The 24,413-nt window shown below is 41.5% G+C and overlaps 1 protein-coding gene across 1 annotated transcript in view; it reads left to right on the top strand.

Annotated features, from left to right (window-relative positions):
- Positions 1-23,111, top strand: part of SYNE3 (spectrin repeat containing, nuclear envelope family member 3) — a 34,321-nt gene extending 11,210 nt beyond the window's left edge. Inside the window, 12 exon segments of the mRNA XM_008946517.1 lie at positions 379-515; positions 2,451-2,598; positions 3,407-3,589; positions 3,859-4,002; positions 4,983-5,117; positions 6,063-6,221; positions 6,947-7,110; positions 8,023-8,146; positions 8,321-8,476; positions 9,120-9,269; positions 10,538-10,576; positions 22,914-23,111. Coding sequence (XP_008944765.1) covers positions 379-515; positions 2,451-2,598; positions 3,407-3,589; positions 3,859-4,002; positions 4,983-5,117; positions 6,063-6,221; positions 6,947-7,110; positions 8,023-8,146; positions 8,321-8,476; positions 9,120-9,269; positions 10,538-10,576; positions 22,914-23,111 — 1,737 coding nt within the window.
- Positions 23,112-24,413: the final 1,302 nt, after the last annotated feature.

The raw sequence follows: 24,413 nt of genomic DNA, 5'->3' as shown, positions 1-24,413 counted from the left end.
CCCTACATCACCCTAGAATTAACATTCTGTGTATGTGAGTCTTTGAGAAATATCTGTTCATGCAAAGAGATGCAGATAGACTGCTCAAAAAAATGCATCCTGTGTTAATGCATCACTGCAGTCAGTGAACTGAGACTGGGCCTGTTTGTGACTCTCTCTGTTCACAGAGTGAACACTGAAGTAGATGCAGTGTGAGGAGAGAGAGCCTGCAGGAACAAAACTGTTCCTGAGAATGTTTTTTGCCTTGATGATGTGCATATTCTTTACAACCAGGAAAAAGCAGAAGAAAGGGACTTGGAATGAAGACTTGTCTCAGTGTATTCACATGTGCCAAACACTGCATAAGGTGTGACCTGTTCATTATTTTTATCATTTAAGGCAACGAGAGCAGCTCTGGCTGCTGAAGAGTCCAAGGTTGAGAGGCTGAAGGCTCAGCTTAAGGAACTGCTGCGGTTTTCCCAAGATGTGCAGCCACATGCTGAGAGTGTTGTCTCTGCAATACAGCAGTATCAAAGGTAGTGGGAAGTCTGATTCTGTCAGGGGGCAGGGGGGAGAAAATCTCAGACACTAAAGGGGCTGACAGGGACCCATGAAAAAAAGTAATATGCCATCCAATTATAGGGGCAGGTAGAAGAGAAAGGCTTTTGCTAGTTACATCCACCTCTGCGTTTCAGTAAACCTGTAATTTGAGCCCTTTACCAGGAGCTGTAGGCTGCTGGCCATTTTCAGGCAATGATCTTGCGTCATTAATGTTGTGTATGGTTTGAAGAAAATTAGATTGTTGGCAGCTAATTTGATCTTCTTAGCATTTTATAATAACATACGTATTTTGCTTGCCTTTCATGACAGGAACTAGAAAATCAGGACAGGAGGTGTAGTAGTAAACGGTTCAGAAGAATTATGGCCCTCCCTTGTTGAGTTTGTTGTGGTGACTCATCGCCCTTAGCAATTACTTGGCAGAGTTTATTCCCCTTCTCCTGGCAGCATATATGCACGATTCCTGTTTTCAAGTTGCCTTGGGTTGGAAACCCTGTAAGTTTAGCCTCTCCCTAGACTTCAGTGTTTCCGTTTCCAGGCTGCCTGGAATCAGGAAGTAAAGAAGCTGCAGCGAATTTTGCAAACTAGAAGAAAGGATCTTTTCTTTATGGAAAAAGAAAGGTCAGTTTTTTTCCCGTATCCAAACCTATTTCCTCTGTCCAGTGCACAGTATGCTGTGCTGCTGGAAGAGTTATAGATCATTATAGGAAACTATTTCAGTTTAAAAACTAGCCAGTAAACGATGTCAAAAGAGAAGCAGAGAAGGCAGGGGACTTGCCTCTGAGTAGAAAATGGCAGCTGCTCTTTCGCCAGTTTCTCTCCAAAGCTTCTTTGCAAAGTCTGGCAGCTTCACGCTGAGCTTGGCACGGGAAGCAGAGCAAATGGCAGAGGACATGTAATGTCAGAACTTTCTATTTGTGGAGCTTTTGGCCTCTGCAAGCTGCCTTTCTTTAACTCCGTAACGTCCCAGTGACACAGGTAAGATTACTGCCTCTGTTCTTACAGAAAGGCAACATTAATCTTATTGGCAGCACTCTTGCCTTCATGTCTTCTGAACTGGCAGGGTACTGTGCCTGTATGAACGTGTAGTTTGGGCTGCATTTTGCCATATCAAACAGGATTCTGCAAACTGGGAGGTCAGGAGAGCCGGGAAAAACAGGAGGCAGCTGCATGGGGTGTGTCACTGCTAGGCCTTGTTACTCAGCTGTATTTTGGATGAAGCTTTATAAGAGAGGCATGGATATTTATGAATGTGTGCTGGTTTATTTATGTATATACATATATATACACAGATAGAGCTGTGCATGTATGTGTATCCATATCTATAAACGCAAGGCTTTTATCAGAATCATATATATGTTAATATAAATACAAACAGTTGTGCAATATTTTTAAAATTTATTTCTGAAAAAAATGTATTTTCTTCTTTTTGTGGGTAACATAAGGTGATCCAAGATTTCTTAATGTGATTTTTTAAAAAAGAAAAGTCTTGGTAATATGCAGAACAGTACAGGCAACTGCAGTGAAACTGCAGACACTGCTGGCATGGTCCTCCCCTCGGGTAGTGGGACTGCTCCGATAACATGGTTTGTTAAATCTTGCTGGTGACAGGAGACGAGAAAGATCTTTCTTACAGGGAGACTGCTGGCTACTAGAAAGGCAAAGTTATTCCTGATACACAGTTGCACAAGAGACAAATGTGTCTTACAACATCTAAATAAAGTTCTGTCAGATGTGTGTGACTGACAGAGCAGCTGTCAGCATGCAACACCAGGCTCAGGCAGTGGAGAGAAGAGTGAGGCTTTTGTGCTGGATACGGTTCACCCACGGGTATTGTGTTAAGTTGTGCCTTGATGAATAGGATGTTTGGACTTGGCGTAATCCTTCTCTTGGCTGTCACTTTATCCTTGCAGTGTTAGACGCAAGACATCTAAAATGAGCATGGATACAGAAACCCAACTGACCAGACTCTTCCAAAATCCCCTGCAAGATTTTGAGCAGTGGAAGCCGTCGGTTCAGATGCTCCTGGAGACTCCGGAGCCAGAGCTGGCTCACATTGAGGTAGCAAACCTGCTGCTATGTTCAGAAACTGACACTTGGCTTGTATTTGCCCCAGCTCTGCCAGCAGCTGCCTGCATACAGCTGCCAGACACCAACAGCTGTTAGGGCCTTCCCAGTGTGGCAGGAAACCCCACAGTATGGAGGTCAATACTTAGCTTTGGCTGTAGCAGAATGTCTCACTTTGTCCTGCGTTTGGTTAACTGGAGTTGTCAGCTGAATTAAGTGCTGAGTTACAGTACCTGATATCTTTAACAAAGATGCCAATATTGTTTAGCATTAGTCCAGATGTCCCTGGATGGGAAGCCCGTGGGCTCTGTTAAGAAGTGTGCAGTAATGCACGACTGTTAATATTATAATGTGTGATTTCTGCACGTGCAGAAATTCAAGAAATTCACACACCAGCAACATGTGTTTGTTACTTTGTTATCCCTGTAGTCTCCAGCATAAATGTGTCTGTGAACAGGGATGGAGTTTATCCTCGGGATGAGCATTCAAGCTGTCCTTTCTGTTGGTTGTTTAGGCCTCTCCTCTGCACAGACAACTCTTTCCATAGTGCAGCTTTCCTCTATTTCTGTTCACAAAATGGATGCAGCCCTGGTACTTCTAACATTATCAGGAAGACTTTTCCTTTAACTGGGCACTGTCCAGGTACCTTCTGTTACCCCTTGTCAGCCCAGCATGCTGTTTTTACCTGACTTTGTCATACTGCTTTGGTTGTGTGACTTTTGTGAGAATAATATGGTTATACTTCTTTTTTTTTTTTTTTTTTTTTTGGTATGATGTCACTAGAATAATTTTTCTCATTTAGGCTGCTCTAGCTGAAAGCTCCCAGTTCAAAGAGAAGTTGATGACATTACAGCTGAAGAAAGATTTGCTAAACAATGTCCTTGGTGAGGAAAAAGCAAAGTCTTTCCTGCAAGAAGTAGCTGAAGCTTCAAAGGAGAGAGAAATTCTACACAAAAGTCTGCTGCAAATCAAGAGCAAACTCCAGGTGAGCTTCAAAGCCCATATACAGTCTTTGCCTGTGACAAATACTGTGATCACTCTTTTACTAAGACAGTTCTATAGACTTAAATTTATTACTAATCATCTGTGTCCAAACCCTTTTTCTAGGTTGATGAAATATTCAAATAAATTTGTGGTCTGTTGCCTAGTGTAGCTTGGTGTTTGGTCTTGGTATGAAACAGACATTGATGGAAGATAATGTTAAGGGATATATATCAAATACTGGATCTTTTCTCTTCTTCCTTGTCCATCTAGAATTTGATATCACAACATAAGGACTTTGATGCTGGTTTTGCATCTTTGCAAAAGAAACTATCTGCCATCAAAGCCAAGTTAGATCTAGAAAAGGAACCACGGCCTGACCTCTTGGGTAAAAAGACACAACTCCAGAGACTCCAGGTACGTTACAGTAATGTTTGATTATCCTCAGTTAATTGTGATCCTGTTTCTTCATATTTTATTGGCATTAGGAATCGATACCTTGTCCCCTCCATTGATTGTGTGCTAGATAATTTAATTTGGTCCAGTTTATAGCCTAGAATAGATGAAATTGAAGCAATGCAGCTGAAGAACTGGTAAACCGAGCTTTAGGGAAGGAATAAGCAGCTGGAAGCTGTTTGTGCCACATCTTCATGAGCTAGTTTTATTGCTAAAGAAGAGGTATCCTGATACTTCCCAGTAGGAATGAAACTGCACAAGATAACTTGAACCATTCTAACTCACTCCAAAAGCAGGGAGTTCCATTGTCCCACCTCCTTCTGCATCACCCCCTTCCTGTCTGCTACATTGTCACAGCTTTGACCTGTGCTGGATTTACATCATGGGCTAACTTCAGCTGGCCAAGGTAAGAAAAAAATAATCAACAAGAAAAGATGATAATTTTCCACTTGGCTAGTGTTTTGAACAGGTTCAGCAAAGGGTCCGACATGCAGTAGATCCTGCTCAAAGCATGCAGTGGGACTACATAGGTGGGAGAAGGAAGAGACCAGCAAGTGAGGAAGAGAGCAGATGTGACTCTTCGTTTTTGCCATTGTGAGCTACAGTGATTCACCTGTGTGGTGCAGCTTCACCCCTAGTGATCACAGGGGTGTTAACCACCATGGGTCTTTGCAGTACTTAGCTAATTATACTCAGTATTCTCTGTCAGCTTCTCAGCAAGTTGTCTTCTTTGTTATCAGCTGGTACCGTGTGAGAATGTCCAACCATTTCTTTCAGAAACATTTACTTGTAGACATGAAAAGGAAGAAATTTTCTTAATGACAGTGATCTTTTTTTTTTCTTTCACACTGTCAAATGAAACTACTCTTGTGGCATGAACCTCCACGAAACATACATTGTCTCACACATTACCCGTATGGAATCTGTCTTTTTCTCTGCAGATGGTACAAGATGATTTGGCAGAGCTTGCAATTCAAATGGAAGAGATGGAGAAGCTTGTTGAGCCAAATACTATGCACAGGAATGAAATGAACCAACTTTCATCTGACTCTCAGGCCCTGAAGAGGTCATTGGAGGTAATATAAGGAAGAGTTTTTAGTTGCCTGAGGAGTTGTCAGTTGCCACCATTTAAAGATATATTTTAAATTCTTTGTGCATATAAAATTATATGCTTTGGGTGATACATTTTCATTTCACAAGAAGAAGGCAATGAATTCCTATGACTTCTAGGATTCTCTTATCTGTAATGTGATTTCCCTTTGGGATAGGATACCATCTACACAGATTTTTATTCTCTTCCCCTGGGGTAGGCCTGAGATTTCTGACCAAAAGATCTCATAGTTTTATTATCATAGAGGTGCTTGGACTTCTTTACAGGTTTCCAGATATTAGTTTTGTGTCAAACTGAGGGGTTTTTTTTTTTAATAGCTTTGTGACCTCAAAGTTACGGAGAGAAAAGTGTTGCATTGCACTTGTTTTGACCTGAGACATTTTGTAACTTGTAGACTTAGCTATAAAAGATCCTTCCAAAGCAATCTAAGAAGAAGAGCTTATAAAATTGCCTTATTTAGCAGGTCACCATAAAAATAAATCTGATAAAGCATTGCCCCAATATACACTGCAGAATTCTAGATTCACTCTCAATAATCCCATTTATCACCAAACTGGAATTCTGCCAAAAAAAAATCTGTACAGTCATTTCGGATTCAGGGAATACAAGCTGTATTTAGTATTGCCTTCGGTACCTAAACCCCCAGCATATTCTTTATTCTGTTTCAGCTGGAGGGGAAGGGAGCTGTTCTGTTGTAGTGCTTAATGCCCCCGCCGTGTGGCTGAACTCGGGCCTGCAGGAGCTTGTACCTGTTTCCTGTGCTACTGATGCTCAAGGATGAAGTTTTCTTTGTGTCTCATTAACAGCTGGTTTTCTCCTTTCTGTCCATCAGAGTCTGTGCCAGTAGTAAGTGTTAGATGGAGTAAAGAAACTGTTTTTTGTCTGTGTCTGACATTTTTATCATTTGTAGATGATGATACAGCAGAGCCAAGAGCACGTTCAGAAGCATTGGGCATATAATGACAAACTCTCTGACCTCCAGCAGTGGATCACAGTAACCACAGAGAAGATTGACTCTTACCATGGTGCTGATGGAGAGAACAGTGAGGGCAGGGTGGCAGACCTTGAGGTGAGAAAAGCATCTTAGTGTAAGATGTTAGTTACTCACTTTGCAGCATTCAGACAGTAAGGGTGGGAGGTTTCTAGTGAGGATTTCCTGGCTGGGGAGAGTAATGATGATGTGTTGCTCCTCTTGGTTGCTGTGGCCTCCCTACTTTGCCTTGCGCTGTGGGATGTAGAGCTAGGTAAAAGACAAGACCAATGAGAAATGGCTAAGAACTGTTGAGATAGATGAAGTATTATCAAAGGATGGGTGGTTTAAAAAAGTTTTTCCTGTTACAGTGGTCTCTCTGGACAATACCCACCTTTGCCTGTATGTACTCATCAATGTATTGAACATTATTTCCCTGTTAGCCAACCTTATCCTGTGTTGCACTGAGCCATTCCACAGCTGCTGGCTTTTCCCTGTGTAGCAGTATTTTGCATGCTAGATTCACTCTGGCAGGTTACTTCAGCTGGCAGCTTTAGCCTTCCTATGGTAAACCAAGATATCTCGTGGGAAGGCCACAGAAGGGTTGCATTGACAGCTTGCACCCTCTAAGTTTTGCCATCAGCTCTTTGATCTATGTTAGCTCTTTGCAAGAATCCACAGCATATTTTTTTTCCCCGCTAGGTATGTTCTAGCTAGTGCCAGCAGAACCAGCATAGTCCTGGACTGAACATGGCCTTCAGTCTGACATAGCCTCTGCTTTACCCAGGCTACCTAGAAGTAACTGTAAGGGCTGTACATTTCAGAGATGGCTAGCTGAGTTTCCAGATAAGGAGATCCAGCTGTACATTGTGGAAGCTCATGGCCAGCTGGTCATGGAGAATTCTTCCCCAGAGGAGACTGCCCGTGTCCAGGCAGAGCTGGATCAGCTGAATGAGTCATGGAGATCACTGAAGGAAAAGGCAACTGGGTAAGTGCTCATGTACATCTTTCTCATGTCCCTTCAAGGGGATGCTCTTTACTGCTATGTGACCAGACACACTTGATGCTTTATGCTTTGTGTTATGAAAGTGAACAGCTACATTGTTCAAATCTCAGCTTACTAGGAGCAAGATTAAATTTTCTTTAATTGTTTGTAAAGTGGAAGTCATTACTTTCAGGAAGATCATCTTAGAGGATGAAGGGACCAGAGCAGTCTCTGAAGCTGCTTTTACCTCACCCTTGGAGTGGGCAGTGTCTCCTTAGGACCTGGCTCAGCCTTGTACTGCCAGTTCGTATCAGAGGAAAGAGAACAGGGACTGGGTGACTTCTGCTGTTGTGCCTCACCTTCCTCTTCTCCTTGCTGTCTGATCTGGAGATGCCTCTGAGGAGGCTGTACCTGCACTGGGATTTCTGCCTTTTGCAAACCTGCAAGAGTATAAACAGAGCTAAAATTCTCTCTTAGCTGGCAAATATGGACTTAAGGGTATTTTGCCCTCACTGTGCAGTGTCAAACTGCTGCTCATATTTGCTACTCTGTATAAAGTTTAATACTTTATTACATGTGTGAGTATATTCATACTTAGTGTCAGAATAAAAATGGAATGATTAAATTGAGGAAGGCTTGATTTTACTGCCTGCTGTTACCAGATTAGAAGGTATATTGACAAGGTAGTAGATTTTTTGGTCCCTCACTCTCTTAGAGGACTGGTGCTGCTTTGAGACACTCCTGTCTTGATCTATTAAGAAGATGTTGGAAATAACTTGAATAGTAATACTGCTATCAGTAGTAATAATAGTGCTATTTCACCAGTGGTGTCCCACATAGCTCCAGTTAAAATGTGGATGTCTCTCACCATTAAACGTTTTGCTGCACTGATGTCTCTGGTTTTGTGTTCTCAAGTCTTCTCAAAAAGTGGCAGTTAAACAGACCAGTGGCTGATAAGAAGAAAACAGCATTTGTGGATAGCAGGTGGAGAGCTGGACCTGCCTTGCATCTTTTAAATGCAGATCCCAAGCATAAGCAGGTGAGAGGGGGACTTGGTATCTGCCATCTTATCAGCTTCACAATGGCTCCGATGGCTTCGTCTGATAACCTCCAACTTTGTAATCCATATTAAGATCTTGCAGTTGGGCCTGAGAGGACCTGTTACCTGACATAACAGTAAGGGCTTTTTTGTTCCTGTTGTTCTGTAACCTAGGAGAGTATAGGAGAAAACCAAAATATGATCAGCCATTTGAAGCTTCTGCATAACTTTGAAGAGTGGTTACAAGGAGAAAACACCAAACTGACCGAAATTCTTGCTGTGACTTCATCTTCCACAGAGGAAATTAAGGAACACCAAAGCAAACTGGAGGTTAGTTTTCAGAGGGTGAAGATGGAAACGAAGATTGGCGGTATGGACAAATTCTTTCAGAATTAAACAGTAAAAAATACACACACCCCTAACAACAACAACACCCCCCTCCCACAAAACAAAACAAACAAAAAAACAAACAAAAAAAACCCTCATAAACTACACGCCTTGCTTTAGGAGACTCTAGGTAGATGAGGCTCAGGAATTTAGGACAAGTATTTCACCCCTTCTACTAAGAAAGGTCTGCCAGAGCTGCTATGGTAGAATGGAAGGGAGCAGCCTGGCATCTAGCTGTTGGACTGGTCATTTCCAGTGTGGTGTGGCAAAGGTTTTCACTAAAAGAAGCTGATTAAAATCAGTGTCTGGTATTGGGCCTCACTCTTTCTGTTGAATATAGCCAGATGCAATGACGATGGATGTTAAAAGAAGTTAAATGAAGAGAAAAATCCAAGGCTACAGGAGTCCTGAGAATGAGTGGAACCTTTTATATAATTTCAGGCAAACCAAAAGATAACAAAAATAAAGGCACTATTCCAGAGAACCCAGTGTTTTGATTTAGTGCCACTGTTCTTTGGAATGCTAGGCTGAAGAAGTGGGGCCTTCTTGGGTTTGGAGTTGCTGCTGACCTTGTCTTTGCCTGCAGGAGCTGCAGTCTCGTGTGCCTGATGGTCAGCGTCTCTTCGAGGACCTTCTGCAGCTTCGTCCTGTCACTGGAAGCTCTGAAGAACTGGAGGACCTGCGCTACCGATGGATGCTCTACAAATCTAAACTGAAAGAGTCCAGGAGTTCACTGGTAGGTGACAGTACTCAGTTCACAGGCACTGATCTCTGCCATTGCTCTTCTGGGTTGCTTCACATTGCTCGTTGTAGTTCAACAGTATGTGTTTGTGTCTGCTTAATTAAAACCTTCCTTTGTAAATGACATCAAAGACAGAATGAACACAGCTGTGTATTTATGAATATACGCACAAATATTCCTGTATTAAAGTAGGAGTTGTGTACCATCTTTCTCCCTTTCTAAACAATGCTCAGAATATTTCTTAAAAGGAAAAGTTCAAAACAAAATGACAGTTGGCTGTTGTCCAAGATACATGCAGTTGGGGTCTGTCAGATGTTTTTGTGTGTGAATATATCGGATATACACCTAGTTCTTGGCACACGGATGCCTATTTTTTTACCATTTCTCCACCAGACACTCTTCACTGAACTATTTTTTAATGTGTCCTGCAGTAAGAATATATTTACTGTCCATTGTTTGTGTCTCCAGCTGTGAGACAGAGTGGTCAGAATAGCCACTGACTAACTTAGAAAGTAACTGTGCATAGAAGGACCTAGTCCTTTTCAAAATTGTCTTTACAGGCTCAGGATTTGGAATGATAATCCAAGGCATTTTAAAGCTATTTCCATGTTCTTAGTGTAAACATACAGAATTAAGATTTTTCTAGCTTAACTACTTCTCGTACGTGTTCAACATCAAGATACCTTCATCAGAGGATTCAACTTTACAGGTGTGCATCTGGTACTTCCTGTATATGCAAGTGCTTTGGAAGGTACCTGAACTTGAACATGTAAAATTTGAGGCACCTGAAAATTTTCTGCTTTGGGAAACTTTGTCTTCAAATCCGAAGCTTACCTAGAATAAAAATCCTTTAAAGTGCATGGAAGATAAGCATGACCTCTATAAATAGAGGGTATGTTTCTAAAAAATGATTGCCATTGATTGTAATGAGTTTTGCTTTGATAACCAAAACCTTGTGTAAGCATAAATATAGTCAATAGGTGTCAGTAAAGTCAAAGCTATTGCTGGGACAGCTGCTCATCTGATTTAAAGGGTCAAGAACCTGAAAACATTTCAGCTTTCTGCCTAATTTTTATTAAGAAGGTCATGAAAAAAAAATCTCTTGCTGTTTCACTCTAGCCAGATGACCATGAATTTGAAAGAAGCATCCCCTGTGAGGTGAATGCTCATTTAGAGGCTCCGCTCTCCTCTGGGACCTTAAGTTCATGCTTCTCTCTTTTTTTAAAAAATATATTTATTTGTTTGTTTCTTATTTTAAACAGAGTCCTGGATCTTCAGAAGAAACAGACAGATTCAGAAAGGTATAACATTTTCCTGTCATTAAGCTAAAAAATGTTTGATGAGACATTTTGCAGCTAATTTTAAGAAGTTTATTTTCTTCAGATGTTAAAAGGAAAAATATTACAAGTTCTTACTCCTGAGCTATGCTTACTGTATCTCTAGAAGCTAAACGTCCATCTCCTGGTGGGAGAGCAGGAGAACTTTTTTTTTTATCAACATAGTGTATGAACTTATTCATTTTTCAAAAGAGACTAAGGAAGACCCCAGGTCTCTTTCTAAAGGATTTAGGGACTAAATGACTAGAATAATTTTGAAAATGGGGCTTCTAACTCTTTAGACACTTCTGAAAATATTGCTTTGTAACATTCAGCCCTCCTTTCTCATGTAGAAAACCAGAGAAACTCAGATGTGTCTAATGTTATTAGATTAATCCTTATTCTAAGCAGCAGAATTCCCTCTGTGAAGGATTTTCTGTTGGAAGTGATGACACAAGAAACAGACGCAGTACAGGAGATAAGGAGAAGCTTAAAGAAAACAAAATGCTGTCAGTTTCTTATTAAACCCAAGCAGCATTTCTGATCCCATTTTCATAAAGTCAGCGAGTTTTTCTGTTGACCTGAGCAGTGTTGAACTGAGTCTTTTCTCTCTATGGCAGTTTGCTGTGTTTATAGATACTGTTAGCTTCTGCTCTGTACTGTTATCTCACTTTCTGTTTGTTTTCAGAAGGAATAGAATAAAGCTTTATTTGCTTAACACAAAGCAGATTGGATGAATACCATGTTGCAGGAACATAATCACATAATCATTTTAAGCTAAATGAAACCCTTGATTTCTCCTGTTGCAACATCTCTTTAGGAGAGACCAATATTTAAAGGGTGCAGTATAGTGCATTTCTAATATGACCAAAAATCAAGACTTTCCTCCTTCCAGTGTAATACTCCTTTGGTACTCAAGCTCCAGTAATTTTCCCCAGCAAAATACTGACCAATATAAGGTAGCTTTACACATCCCCTGAATAGTTTTGGCTGCAGTTTAGCCTTCCTGAAAACCCTCAAAGAGTTTCTGTTCTTGCCTGTCTGGCTCAGGATTAATTGTTTGGTACTGTTGATCATCCAGTAAGGTCACCAGAATTTTTCAGGCTGGAAAAACAATATGACATTTTAGTACTTGGTGTAGAGGCAGCCAGACATTTAGTAGTGTTGCCTTTCCCTAGAAGAGGCCTAAAGGGATATTCCAGAATACTGACCAAGGAATTCTCTGCTTTTCAGTTTAGTTTTGGTGCAAAACAAAACAACACACACAAAAAAAATAATCAAAACTAAAACAGGAGCTTTAGGCACAAGCACATCTCCACAGCACAATTAGATAAAACATTTTAATTCATCCGTTTCACCTGCCTCATAGTAGGTGGTATTTATTCCTCAACTTCTCTGAAGGAGACTAAAATGTTCTGTTAATTTTCAGGGATAGTGGAAAAACATAATGGCAGGCAGCAAACATTTGTCAATTAGGCCTACAGCAAGAGCACAAAAATAAACCCCCAAAACATTCAATGCGTTTTTAATAGCTACTGAACACAAAGAGAAACAGCTTGGGGTGGGAAGGAATGAAGAACTCAAGTACCTCATAAGCGTGAAGGAAATGGCTCCCATTGCACCAACAAGTGATTTGCAGTTTTCCTTCAGCCAACACCTATGTTGCAGTAACTCACACCCACCTTGCTCACTTCAGTGAGATTTTGCTGACTTCAGGGCATTCATTCTGTATTTAAAAATTCTCACTACAATGAGAATTTAAGTGTTGTAAGCAGAGGTGTCTTTCTCATTCAGGCTCGGGCTTTTATCAGGATGTGGCCTGTGTTGCCATAAGATTGTTGAGCACGACTTAACCAGAAAATAATATGGATCCCTTTTGGGTGCATTACTGCTCAGGCTGAGAGAAGAGGCAAAGCAAACCAACTGAACTGGAATGGAATTGCATTCTATTTTGATTTTTTTTTTTTAAAAAGGCTTTGCATTTTATTTTCAGTTCATATTTAACACTGAAAGTGTGGCTAGAAATGAAAGAAAGATTAGGCAAAAGGGTTTTGTATGTTTTGAATATCCTTTCAAAACCATGGAGAAGGAAACCAACTGCCTTCGGAGAATGGCTGACCTTGGGAGTCAGTATCTGGAGAAGTTACACCGGTTGGTGGGTGCATCACTGCACTTTTGCAGCATCCACTGAGTCTGCATGCAGTGGGATATGGTTGTCTCTAATTTGTGAACTCCTTCAAGCTTTTGGGTCACAAAATCAGCAGAGGTGGCAGAATTTCAACTATTTTTGGATCAGTCTGTGCTTTCTGCTATACAGTGTCCCCAGTAACTCTGCTTGTCTCTCCTGTTTGAGGTGTGAATAATTTGCAGCAGCAGCAGCAGATCAACCTGGAGAAGGGGAAGACCCAGCTGTGGCCAGTCTCATTCCATTGCCTTCTGGTTTTATTCCATTTCTAGCCTGCATGGCCAAGCATTGGGCAGAAAAGAGCTTGATCCATATATATTAATGTGCTTTTTTTCTGATCATTCATCCTTTGCTGAGGGCATGTCCCTAGCCACTGGTGCCCTTAGGCTAATGATTGCAATGTGAGCGACTTCTTGTTGATTAACAAAAAACAGTTGCAGGAAATTGCACTGGCTGCAGTGAATTTTTAGCAGGTGCCAGTGACAGGACAATGTAGAGGGATATCTCTGCAGGGCACCTAGCGTACCCAAGGATATAATCAAGCAAGTGCTCAATAATAACTATGATAAGTGTTACTTTCAAAGGTTGGCTCCTAGCTACCTCAGAATATTCCATGAGCATTCTTGGCATAAATAGGAAGTCAAAGGCTCATTATTTACAGGTCTAGGTAGCACTGTTTGATTTATTTTCTCAAGCGTGCAAAGTAATGACACTTCCTTGCTAAACAAATTGTTCTGGTTTTATTGTTTGTACAAACAAAATAATTAGGATTCATTACATCAGTGGTCAGCTAATTGCTTCCTTTGAGATTCTGCTAAAAGTAATCTCCTGTAACTCACAGACAGAAGGAGCATGTAATTTAATCTTATTTAGAGACACCATTGATCTGGAGTCAATCAAATTAATGCAGTCACTCAGGAAACTGTGCAAGCAAGAGCTGCCACAGCTTGCCAGGAAGAAATCAGTGATGTGCTCTGCTCTGCCCAAGTGCAGATGTGACTTTCTGCCAGGAAGAATTCCTGTCATGTTACAGAAGTGTGCAGCGTGGTGTGTACATGCCTGTGCCAGCTGAGCCTCACCACTGGTGCTGCTGGGTGTTAGCCACTTCAAATCTTCTGTACAATTACATTCTTAGTAAAATGGAAAAGACTCCTTAAAAGGATCTTTACTCTTTCAGGATCTCTCTTGCAGAGAATATTTCTCCATATTTTTTTCACTACTGTGCCTATAATCCTCTGCCTACTTGCTTCAGGAGTTATACCATGGCCCAAACACAGCAGGAAGGGTATCTTGCCATCCAAAATTAGCAGGCAGATTTATTTTCACTCAGCAGTGATGTTTGCTCAGAAAGGAGACGTAGGGAAACAAATAAAAAGCTGAAAAATCCTGGCTGCCGTTTCCTAACTGACCCACAGTTAAGTAAGTATGTTGTGCCAGACAGCATCATCTCCAGCAGGTCCATGAGCTTCCCATCATGGTACTGCTCTGGTGAGACAGCCTGCCTGTCTGCTCTTGTTTCTGCAGGTTCCGTATCTGTTACAGCTTTCCCAAATGCCAGAAAACAGGAACTCTTTGTCTTACCTGATTCTGCCACTTCTGTGCCTGAGCAATGCTCTCCCTGTACAGCACTGCTGGTGCAAGATGGAGAAGACCTCTTGCTTCCCAGGACATCTGGTTCTTGCTTTCTGTTAATGTTAATGTGGTGTTAGCTAGGTATGTAGTTGGTGGTCCTTGCTTTCTTTGTTGAAAAGGCCTGTCCTTCAGTAGCCTACCACACTGTGAAGTGTTTGCAGGTGTTCACCAAGGCAATACCTTAGAATGATTTTCTTATCGGTTGTCATGTTACCTCCTAACTGAAAAGTAATGAGAGAGAGATTGTTGACCAAAATCAGAATGAAACCAATTTCCAGTATATACTTGAGAAATGTTTTTAACACTGTTGAAAATAGCATGGAAGGAAAAATTCTTGTAATCAGTACTTCAAGTTGTACACTTGTTTTTGTTGTTTTTGTTTTTTATTTTAAAAATATTTAAATAAAATGCAAATAATATTTAACTTAGGTAGTGACTGCTAAAATTTGATAACTTTAGCATTGACTTGAGAGAAGTCACAGGTAAAGCAGCTGGAAACACAGTGTTGATGTAATTAAACCATCTTCTGATGTCGGTAGCTTCTTCTACAGATTCCAGAATGTGTTGTCTTTATTTTTTTATTATTCTTTTTATGCCAAATGTAATTAGTTTCTTTCAAATTGGAAGGCTGAGTGGAAGCTGGAAATTGGGAGAGGTTGTTTTACTTCTCTGCTTTCCTCAATCAACATAGAACACTGATGTTTGCTACTGAATTTCAGACATGCTGACTAAAAAGTCATCCAGCTCTGAGCTGCTGCTAACTCTCCTTCTAAAAGTTGTACAGCATTGCTTTTAACTACAAAATATTTTTATTGAGATGCATTGTATTGCTATGAGTTTATTTAAGCTGCTGGAGTATTCCTGTGTTTTTAATTAAGTTAAGTTAAATTCAGTGAGTAGCTCAGCTCCTTACAGCTGCTCACTAACTTCCCCTGCAGTGGGTTGTGAGGGAGAATTGGAAGGGTAGACGTAAGAATACACATGGGTCTCAAGCCACACTGACAATTATAAATAAAGACAATTTAATGAGTAAATAAGGAAACAAAGAAAAACAACCCCCTCAAAAACAATTAATACAGAAAATCCCAGTGGCTCACCAGCAGCAGACTGATGCTCAGCCAGTTCCCAAGCAATGGCAGGCCTGGTAAAACAACCCCTTCTTACCCTAGTTTACATTGCTGAATGTGTTGTCAGATGGTAGGAAGTATCCCATCGGTCAGTTTGGGTCAGCTGTCCCAGCTGTGTCCCCTCCCAGCTTCTTGTGCACCCCCAGCCTACTCAATGGCAGGGCAGCAAGACAAGCAGAAAAGGCCTTGATGCTTGTGAGCACTGCTCAGCCATAGCTGAAGATATGAGATAAAGACAGTGTTGATAATACACCCAAGTCCAAAACATAGCCCTGGACAAAGTACTCGTAAAGAAAGATAAGTCAGCCTCAGCCAAAACTTGCACTAGGATCTTTATATATATAAATATATATATATATATATATGCACACTTCATTTGTGGTAGTTACGGAGCTAAGTGTAACTCATTGCCTGCTGTTGGATGTGAAAATGTGCTTCAAAATTATGACATGAGAGTTTGACCTTCAATGTTCTTATAATATGGAACTAAGGTATTTTTAGCAACCCATCCTACCTACCATTTTACAAATATTCCATAATGCTTCCTTACTTTCATAACAGATCACTTTCCAGATAAAAAGAAAGTAGTTTTCACTGTATATGCTGAAGATGGAACCAAGCCAGGGACTTTCTCTGCTTGCTTAGGCCTGGAGAATCAGAGAAAACAGTGCTACTCTAACAGGTCCAGCTGTTGCCCTTGTCCTGTGGCATGCTTCTCCTAAAAGCACGTCTATTTTATCTGCACATGAACGCTAACCTTTATAAATCAATTTGTGTCACGGTAGCATATGGCACAGTACATAGTTCTAAGTAACTTTCCAGCAGAAATTCTGAAATAACTGCCATATTGACTGCTGAAACCTCAAACTGCTGGCTTTTCCTTGTTTTCTGTTCTTTTTAAATGAAGCCTTCATCAAAGATTCTAGCTTATCATCCAGCTGTGTTCAAGTACTCCAGAATCTCCCCTTACGAGAGAAAACAAAGCCTGTAATTTGCCTGTATACATATTTATGTACATAGGCTTAGACTCTTCAGAACTGAATGTTAAGGTTGCAAAGTCAAGCAATCTGAAGATGGAAAATGTCAGAGCTGAAATTGCTTGTGTGACCTCAGTTAACTTCCCTTTAGCACATTGATTCTGGTAGCTCCTTATGAGATGGAGAGTGATAAGCCCAAGACTCAAAGGGGTCCCAGCCATCCTTATTTGTTCCTCACTGCGTTTGGGAAAAGTACAGTTCTGAACCCAGTGGCTCACTGTCCTTTTGCAGAGGCCACAGAACCTCTGATTGACAGCGTCCAACTCTTAGTTCCTGCTGTGGTTTATGGAATGAGCCACAGCTTTGCCCAAAGCATGTTGGATGCTGGGTTCTGTGGCGACGGTAGTAGCCAAGCCCCCAGACTGTTTCCCTCTCGTAAAGACCAGCTGGGATTTGTAATATTTTGCTTATCTTCGAGAGGAATACTCATGGCTCTGAGTTGAGAACTGAAGATGAGCCCAGCTCTGAACTACCTCACATTGAGGTAAAAGTCCAGTTCGCTTTGGTTTGACAGAGCAGCCTGTGCTGTCCCAGGAGCTGATCTCTTCTGGTTGGCAATAACCTGCCTTTCTGAATGGGAGCTGAATCTGCACCCAGTGGGATCTCAAGCGGCAGAAACCCAGGGCACCTCAGAGGCAAAATATCACTGATAAGGCAACTGCTTCACAAAAAAAAAGTGATGGTGCTCAATGATGACACGCTCCTATCCAGAATGAAAGGGATGGATGGTAAGCTGCTGTTGGAGTCTTCCTGGCAGCTCTGTTTATTCTCAGAGGAATAATGAAGTAATAGAATTCATACTTGCATAGATAATCCCTTCCAAGCCCTATCTGTTCCTCCTAGTAAGATGTACTTTCTCTATTCCTGTTGCTATAGTTTAAGCCTGTTGTGTTGTGATTTATCCGACTGTACAGGTAGACCTGGATTCATCCTGTCTAAGCATTTAACTCAGGGGTTTACAAAATTATGCATGGTGCAGTGAGTGTAGATGGGGGTTGACTCTCCATCTCTTCTACAAGAAAACTAGGAGCAAGATTCAAAGCTAACACAAGGGATTTGTTCTTCATGCCAGTTGGTTGACCTGTGAAACACCTTACTAAAGGATACTGAGGACCTTCTGTGGTTTGTATAGGTTTGGAAGGAAACTGGACATGTATCTGGAATGAAGATTCACTGAGAGTTAACTAGATGGGCAAGGTACATCAGGCTCAGGAAAATGCCTGAGCTGAAATCAGCTGGAGGCTGAGAATATTAAAGAGAAATTATTTATGCTTGCCTTAGTACTTGTGCATCTGCACCAGTTGCTGTAATATGTAGGATACTTGAGCTGGACACAGCACTGGCATGAAGCAGCGTGGCTGTTGTATAGTGCCTGTAGGACACCAGGGCACTGATCCCTTCATCCATGGGGAGAGCAGGAGTTTTTAGGCAGCAGTGCATTTCCCAGGACAGTGAAATGCTCTAAAGTAAGAGGAATGAATCTAAATCTAAGTCTTTCTTCTCTGCTGGATTCAGTGGTACAGGTCTGATTTTTGTCAGGCATGCTGGTGACACACAAGCAGCAGCAAAAACCCCACTAATGAGCTTGGTGTAAGATGCTGTATTCCTCTGCTCCCTCAAACAGCTAGAGTAACTGTGTCTTTTCAGATAGCCTGGAATGTGGTCAGTAGCAAACCAAGGAGTGCACTGATTTTTAGTAAAACACTTCAGCAACTTACAGGAATATTATGTAGCAAGTTCTAAAGTGCTTTTCTGCTGTTTCCCATCCAAATCATTTTTCACAGTGCATTTGGTAAGGAGTTATTAACTGCAAACAGATTTAAGTGCTGAGGACTCCCTAGATCTGAACCGATGCTTGTCATTCAAACGCCCTGACAGGAATCAAGTACCAATGTGAATGTTCACAGCCAGTGCAGTTCCTTGGGTAACAAGCGTGCATTTAGAATGACACAAAACACAGCCGTCTGCCCTTTGACAGTCCTCGCTTGTCCTGGTATTTTGAGGGAGAAGGGGGAGGACATTTATCCTTGATGGTGAACTATAAAAGTATATTTTCTTTTTAAGTGTCAACCTATTCCTTTTCCATGTGTGTTTCAAAAATGTCTCTGACACTTTGGCTCAATACCCAAGTATTCCAGCTGTTATTCTAAGATGGTGGAAATTAAAGTTCTGTTGACTTCACTGGAGCTTTGCCAGTTTTCCTCAGAGGAAGATTTGATTTCAGAATATTTTGTGGAGCCTAGATTTGACACATGCAGTGCAGGCACTCTGGGTGCTGGGTAGTAGCTGCACTGATGCCAGTAGCTGGGGTGATTAGGGAAGGGGAATTCCACTGTGTAGCAAAGGTTGTGGTTCCCACCTTTGATCTCTTCTGCAAAGGAATTGTTCAAACTGTCTTTTGCAAAGGTGGAACTGTATCAGACTGTCCTTTTCTAACCCAAAATGACGTGCTAAGGGGTCGGGTGTGTGGTTCTGACTGCAACTAGAATTGTACAGCCCTGATCATTCTGAGCCCAGCAGAGCAGGGACTTTGAACTCGGACTCTCAAATTCCCTGTTGGTGCCATAGTCTGAGGTCACCACAGCCTGAAAGCATCTCTTTCACAGCACAGACCTAACAAAATACCTTGACTTAGTCTAAGTAAAATTGAAGTGCTGCTTTTTTTCATACTCAGAGTGGGAGTCAGTGCCCAAAATCTTGCCTGCTTTTTCTAGCTGCTACCACAAAAATAGTAAAAATCATATGGCCAATTGTTGCAGCAAGCACAAAGCAACAGAAATAATGTAGGTTTCATGTGCACAAGAGCACCAGAACCTGGGCATATAGGTAATGAATTGAGTTGTAAGGGTATCTGCTGAACTCCGTGAATAAGTAGCTCCCAGTCCTGACTTTATTTAGTTGTCTCTGTGCATAATCCTGCTGTAGACACTGAAGTTTATGGTAAGTCTCCCATGGATTTCAGTGTGTGCAGGTTGGGGCTCTCATATATTAAGGGCTTATTATTGCAAATTTGCTGAAAGCACACCACCCTCACAGCTGCTGTATGCCTCATCCTCAGTCCTGCAGAGACATCATAATACCATGTTTGTGAGAGCAGAGTCATTCCCATGGCAACAAACAGTGTCAGAAAGACAAGATTCTGACCTTACTGTGTGATCAAACAAAACAGAGAAGCTGGGCAGCAAAGACAAAAGTTCATCAAACACAAATGCCTATAAGCCTGCTGGTGGGAGAAAAGTCACAGATAAAGACAAAACATTTCTCCTGCTCTGAAGTTAGGCCCCCAGGCAAATGTCCCTCCACAGATTATTCTAATGCTAGGATCTGCTGTGGTTAGTATGAATATCATACCCTGCAGAAAGCTCTAAGGAGAGCAAACATTAGCTTGTTAATAAAGCCATTTCACATCATTTCTTTCTGGAGTATGAGCTTTGAAAAGCAACACTGTCTTACAGCTCCTTCCAGTAGGTGTATAAACAAGGCACTTAAAAAGTAACATTTAAATCTCATCTCATTTCTTAGAGTTGCATTAATAGGCTTTGCTTTAGAGATCAGGGCCGAGTCAGTGAGCTGCTCTGAATCAAATGCTGGCTCAGTAAAAGAACTGGGGTGGGAATGACATGAGTGACTAACTGGCAGTGTGATCATCTTAGGAAGCCAGCGACGAACCTGAGCGTCCATAAGACACCAGCTGCCTGGGCTGTGGCTGGAACAGAGATGAGGCACAACTGGAAGAGCCCACTAATTCCCACCAGTTCCTAGGCAGACAGAGGTAACTGGGAAGACAAGGTGTTGCAGCTCGTCTGACAATGAAAGAAGTTTCAGATTGAAGGAGTTTTCAAAACCAACACTAAAGGATTGACAGCAAAAGCTATAGGTACTGCTAGGAAGACTAGCAGTCCTTCTCACAACTGAGTCAGCGAGAGGTGGACTTCTAATTCCTAGTTTGAGCTTGTAAGAATGTTTCTGAGACTTCTAGCCATAATGAACTATTGAACAGGATCCTACCCTTTGACAACGTCAGCATTATGTCTTACTATGTCTTAGTGACAGAAGAAAGAGCATGGTTTGAACTGTCCCAGTGCAGAGGTATCTCTTCTAATCTGATCTTCCACCAACAGAACTATGTCTGTTAATACATACAAACTTGTCCATGGCTTCTCAAACCTGGAAAAGGCTTTATTCCTTATAGATGAGACACTGTAATAAATATATTTGTCATATGGCTGCACATTATGGATGCAGTGGCGAAGTAAGAATGAGAAATGGTCAAAGAAAACAGAAGTGGACAGTGGCAATCAGTTAGTCTGACTACACTGAGGAGTGGCTCTTTCATGGCATTACAGAGGCAAGCCCAGAAAGCTCTGCCCAAGAATTGTGGCTGCTGCCCTTACACGTAACAGTTTTTGCACTGACTGTAAACACAGGTGCCCTGCAGGTTTTGTTCAACCCACAGGCTGATGAAATCCAGGGTAGATGAAAAATTTAAGTCTGGTCTCCAGGACTAGAGAAGGGAAGGTCCCATTAGCACAGCTGTTTACCCCTGGTACTTTGGCATATGTTGGAGAATAGGTGACAGGAGGAGCAGATGGCTCGTGTGTTGCAGCCAGGTTGGTGAAGCTTTGATCTGGAGGGTCAATGCTAGCTGTACCCAGGGAAGTTGCCCAAGGGTGCTTAAAGTCAGAGTCACACTTACAACCTGACGTTTACTCTTTACCCACTAACTACTGACAGTTCCAGTGTCCAAGGAACTGAGTTTTCGCTGGCCTTGGCAAGCAAGTTCCAACTCAGATACTGCAGGCCAGAAATGATGGAGCAAGCAGCTATTGCTCTGCTGCCTCTGCATCTGCCTGACACAGTAATTAAATCTCATCAGCCATTGGCTATAATGGAAGCAAACCAACTACAACAGAAGGATTTCATAGCACATCTGTCTCACAATCTGTAACTGCAGCTATATATTTGCCTTCATAATTAATTCTGTAAGCATTTATGTAGAGCTGCAAGAGACCAAGAAATTTAGAAAGCAGTGGAAGAGGTCCTTAAAGAATAGCGAAGAGTGTAATTACTTTATCATCATTCTGCTCCTTATCTTCTGTCTTGGTGGTTCCCAGGGACTATTCACGGTGGTGCTGGAGTGGGACAAAGGCATTGCCTGTTAAGGCAAGCATCCAGAAGAGGCCAGAAGCCCTAATTTTGCTGAAGTACTGACATCATCTGTAGCTTAAACACAACAAATTCATTTTGCTTTGTGAAAAATGCGGGTCCCAGTTCAGTGAATGTTCTGTGTTAATGTTTGTGATGTAGGTTGGTAGCTAATGTAGCTGCATTAAGTGTTATTTCCATGTTCTGAGTATAAACCTATATTTTGATGGATTATTGAGCCCTCTTTTTCAGGACTCCCTTACAGATAATTGACTTGTGCTTTTTTTTGGTGAAACACGTAGTTCAGCTCATTGGCAGGAGATAACTAGGAATCTTGCCAATGGAAATCTCACTTCTTAATTAATCTTTTCTGAATTCTGTAGCCCCAAATATGTTCTGTCCTGGTCATTGTAATCCAGATTAAATTCATTAAATTTTGAGCAACTCTGGATTTGCACTAGCATAAAGAAAAGTGTAATGAGACTTACTTGTGTGTTCCTTCTGTGGCTGTTCAGCAATAAATGTGACTTTACTGTTCTCTTCACTGTCAGCGTTGTGTTTTCCCTCATTCTCTTGCACCATATAAAAGTCTAAGGTTGGCCTGGTAATGGTAAGAGGCGTTGAGGCAGGCTGCACTGCAGGGCCTTTTTTCTTACCTTGAGGACCCCATAGTCAGGATCCAGAGAGCATTTTGCAGCTGAGTAGGTGACTGTGAACTGGAAGAGCTGCAAACAAAGCTCCTTTCTGCTGTCACCGAGCAGAAGGTTGGCTCATTTCTGCCAGGCACCAGCACTCGTTACCCTGGCAGGAGTTACCAGCACAGACCTTCTGGGCCCGATGCTGGCTCTGAGGAGACCGGTCGCCAGCTTTGCCACAAGCATTTGTAACCACCACTTCCTCACTGGAAAATGGACTTGGAGGCAATTGTTTTCTTCTGCTAGAAAGTCAGTAGTTTTTTCCTTCTAGAAGACAACAGTTTGCAGCAATGAGTTACAGAAGAGAGTGACGTATTCTCCTAAAAGACATTTTTTTAAGCTTCTTCAGTCAGCTTCAGCGTACCAAGTGCCCAGGCTGGATCCTAGGGCAGGCAAGGACAATATTGGTTGTTCAGCCCCTCTACCTGGCAGTTTAATGTATTTGAAATGCACTTCCTCAGGTCTTTTCTTTGAGTTGCTTTTCTGTTTGTGTCTTTCTAGAGGCGCTCTGGAGGGGTGTGCTCATTCCTGCGTCGAGTGTGCTGGGCTGCAGTACCACTGCAGCTGCTCCTCTTGCTCCTCCTGCTCCTGGCCTTCCTCCTCCCCCTCGCAGAGGACAACCACAGCTGCACAGTGGCCAACAACTTTGCTCGGTCCTTCAGCCTGATGCTGAGATATGAGAGTCCACCTCCAACCTAACTTTTTGGCATGGCACGAGGTAACCATCAGAGCTACAGGCTCCTTAACAGCTGCAAGTATTGTAGATCTTAGGACTTCTAACAAGGCCATCATATCAGCTGGAGAGGTCACATAAATGCAAGATAGGTCTAGTCTGCTTTAATCAGGTACTTGAGCAAAGTTAATATTTTTACAGTATTTTAGTTATATTTATAATGTGTATATAGAGATTGTGTATGTGTATGTATGTATATATATATATATATAAATGCATATCTGTGGTCAAACTAACATCTAGCATCCACACATCCACTGTTTAAGGGTAGTCCTGCAATGTTTCTGTTTCTACAGGCTTTTAGCAAGGAATACTGAATGTTGGTTTTGTTGTGGGTTTTTTTTTGGGTGATTTTAAAAATCAGGTTGTTGTTTGCAACCAAAGTCAGAGGAAGTAAGAGAAGATAAGGGTATGCAGCAGAGTGCAAATTGGAGAGCAGGCAGAATAGAATTGTGTTTGAATACAGTGGTTGACATTCAGCCCAAGGAAAATTGGGACTATTCTATTTGAAATCTCGAGCTGTTTTTTTTTTCAGTATCTGGATGCAGGGATTGCAGAAGGTAATGGAATTGTTACCACTGAATTCAGGAGGAGTGGGGGTGGGCCTCCTCTTGCTCTTGTTTTTCACCTTTGTTCTCCAGGCTACCTGAATCAGGACAGGTATAATACAGTAGGAAGAAAACTGGGAAAAGAGATTTTTGCGTTTTTTTTTAAGATCTCTATAGCAGGAGAACTTTTAAAATCGGGTCATAATTTTCTGAACAAATTTGTGAGCACTGAACAAAACCTTGTATCGTGGATCTTGTCTTTAAAAAGTAGTGGGGGTTTTTTTTCTGTTTGTGGGGTTTGTGTTTTGTTTGGGTTTTTCTTTTTTTACTCTATAAAGAGGCATTTGGTAAAGGATTATAAAGCCTGAACAGTGGGATGCAGTGTGGCTCAGTATCAGCAAAGCCAAAGTCAGTACTACTTTAATATTACCACCTTGGAAACAACATTCATTCCTGAAATGTTTTGCTATTGATGGTTTGTTAAACTGTATCAAAGACAGTCAAGCCTACATTTCTATACAGTCTAAACTTAAGATGATGTAATTTATTTTTCTAATGCCTGATTTATCACATTTTTGAATGTACATTTTAACTTTGCCTTCTAATGTAAAAACAATTCTCACTTTACTGTGCTGAAACCATTCTTAGTGGTGTTCTATATAATTGACTCTTGACAGAAAAGGTAACTTCTAAAATGTTGTGCCATTTCAGAGTGCTATC

Source organism: Merops nubicus, unplaced genomic scaffold (genome assembly GCF_000691845.1).
Source record: "Merops nubicus isolate BGI_N331 unplaced genomic scaffold, ASM69184v1 scaffold19058, whole genome shotgun sequence".
Lineage (NCBI taxonomy): Eukaryota > Metazoa > Chordata > Aves > Coraciiformes > Meropidae > Merops > Merops nubicus.
The sequence above is the reverse complement of the archived record's forward strand: the minus strand, read 5'-3'. Positions and strand labels throughout refer to the sequence as shown.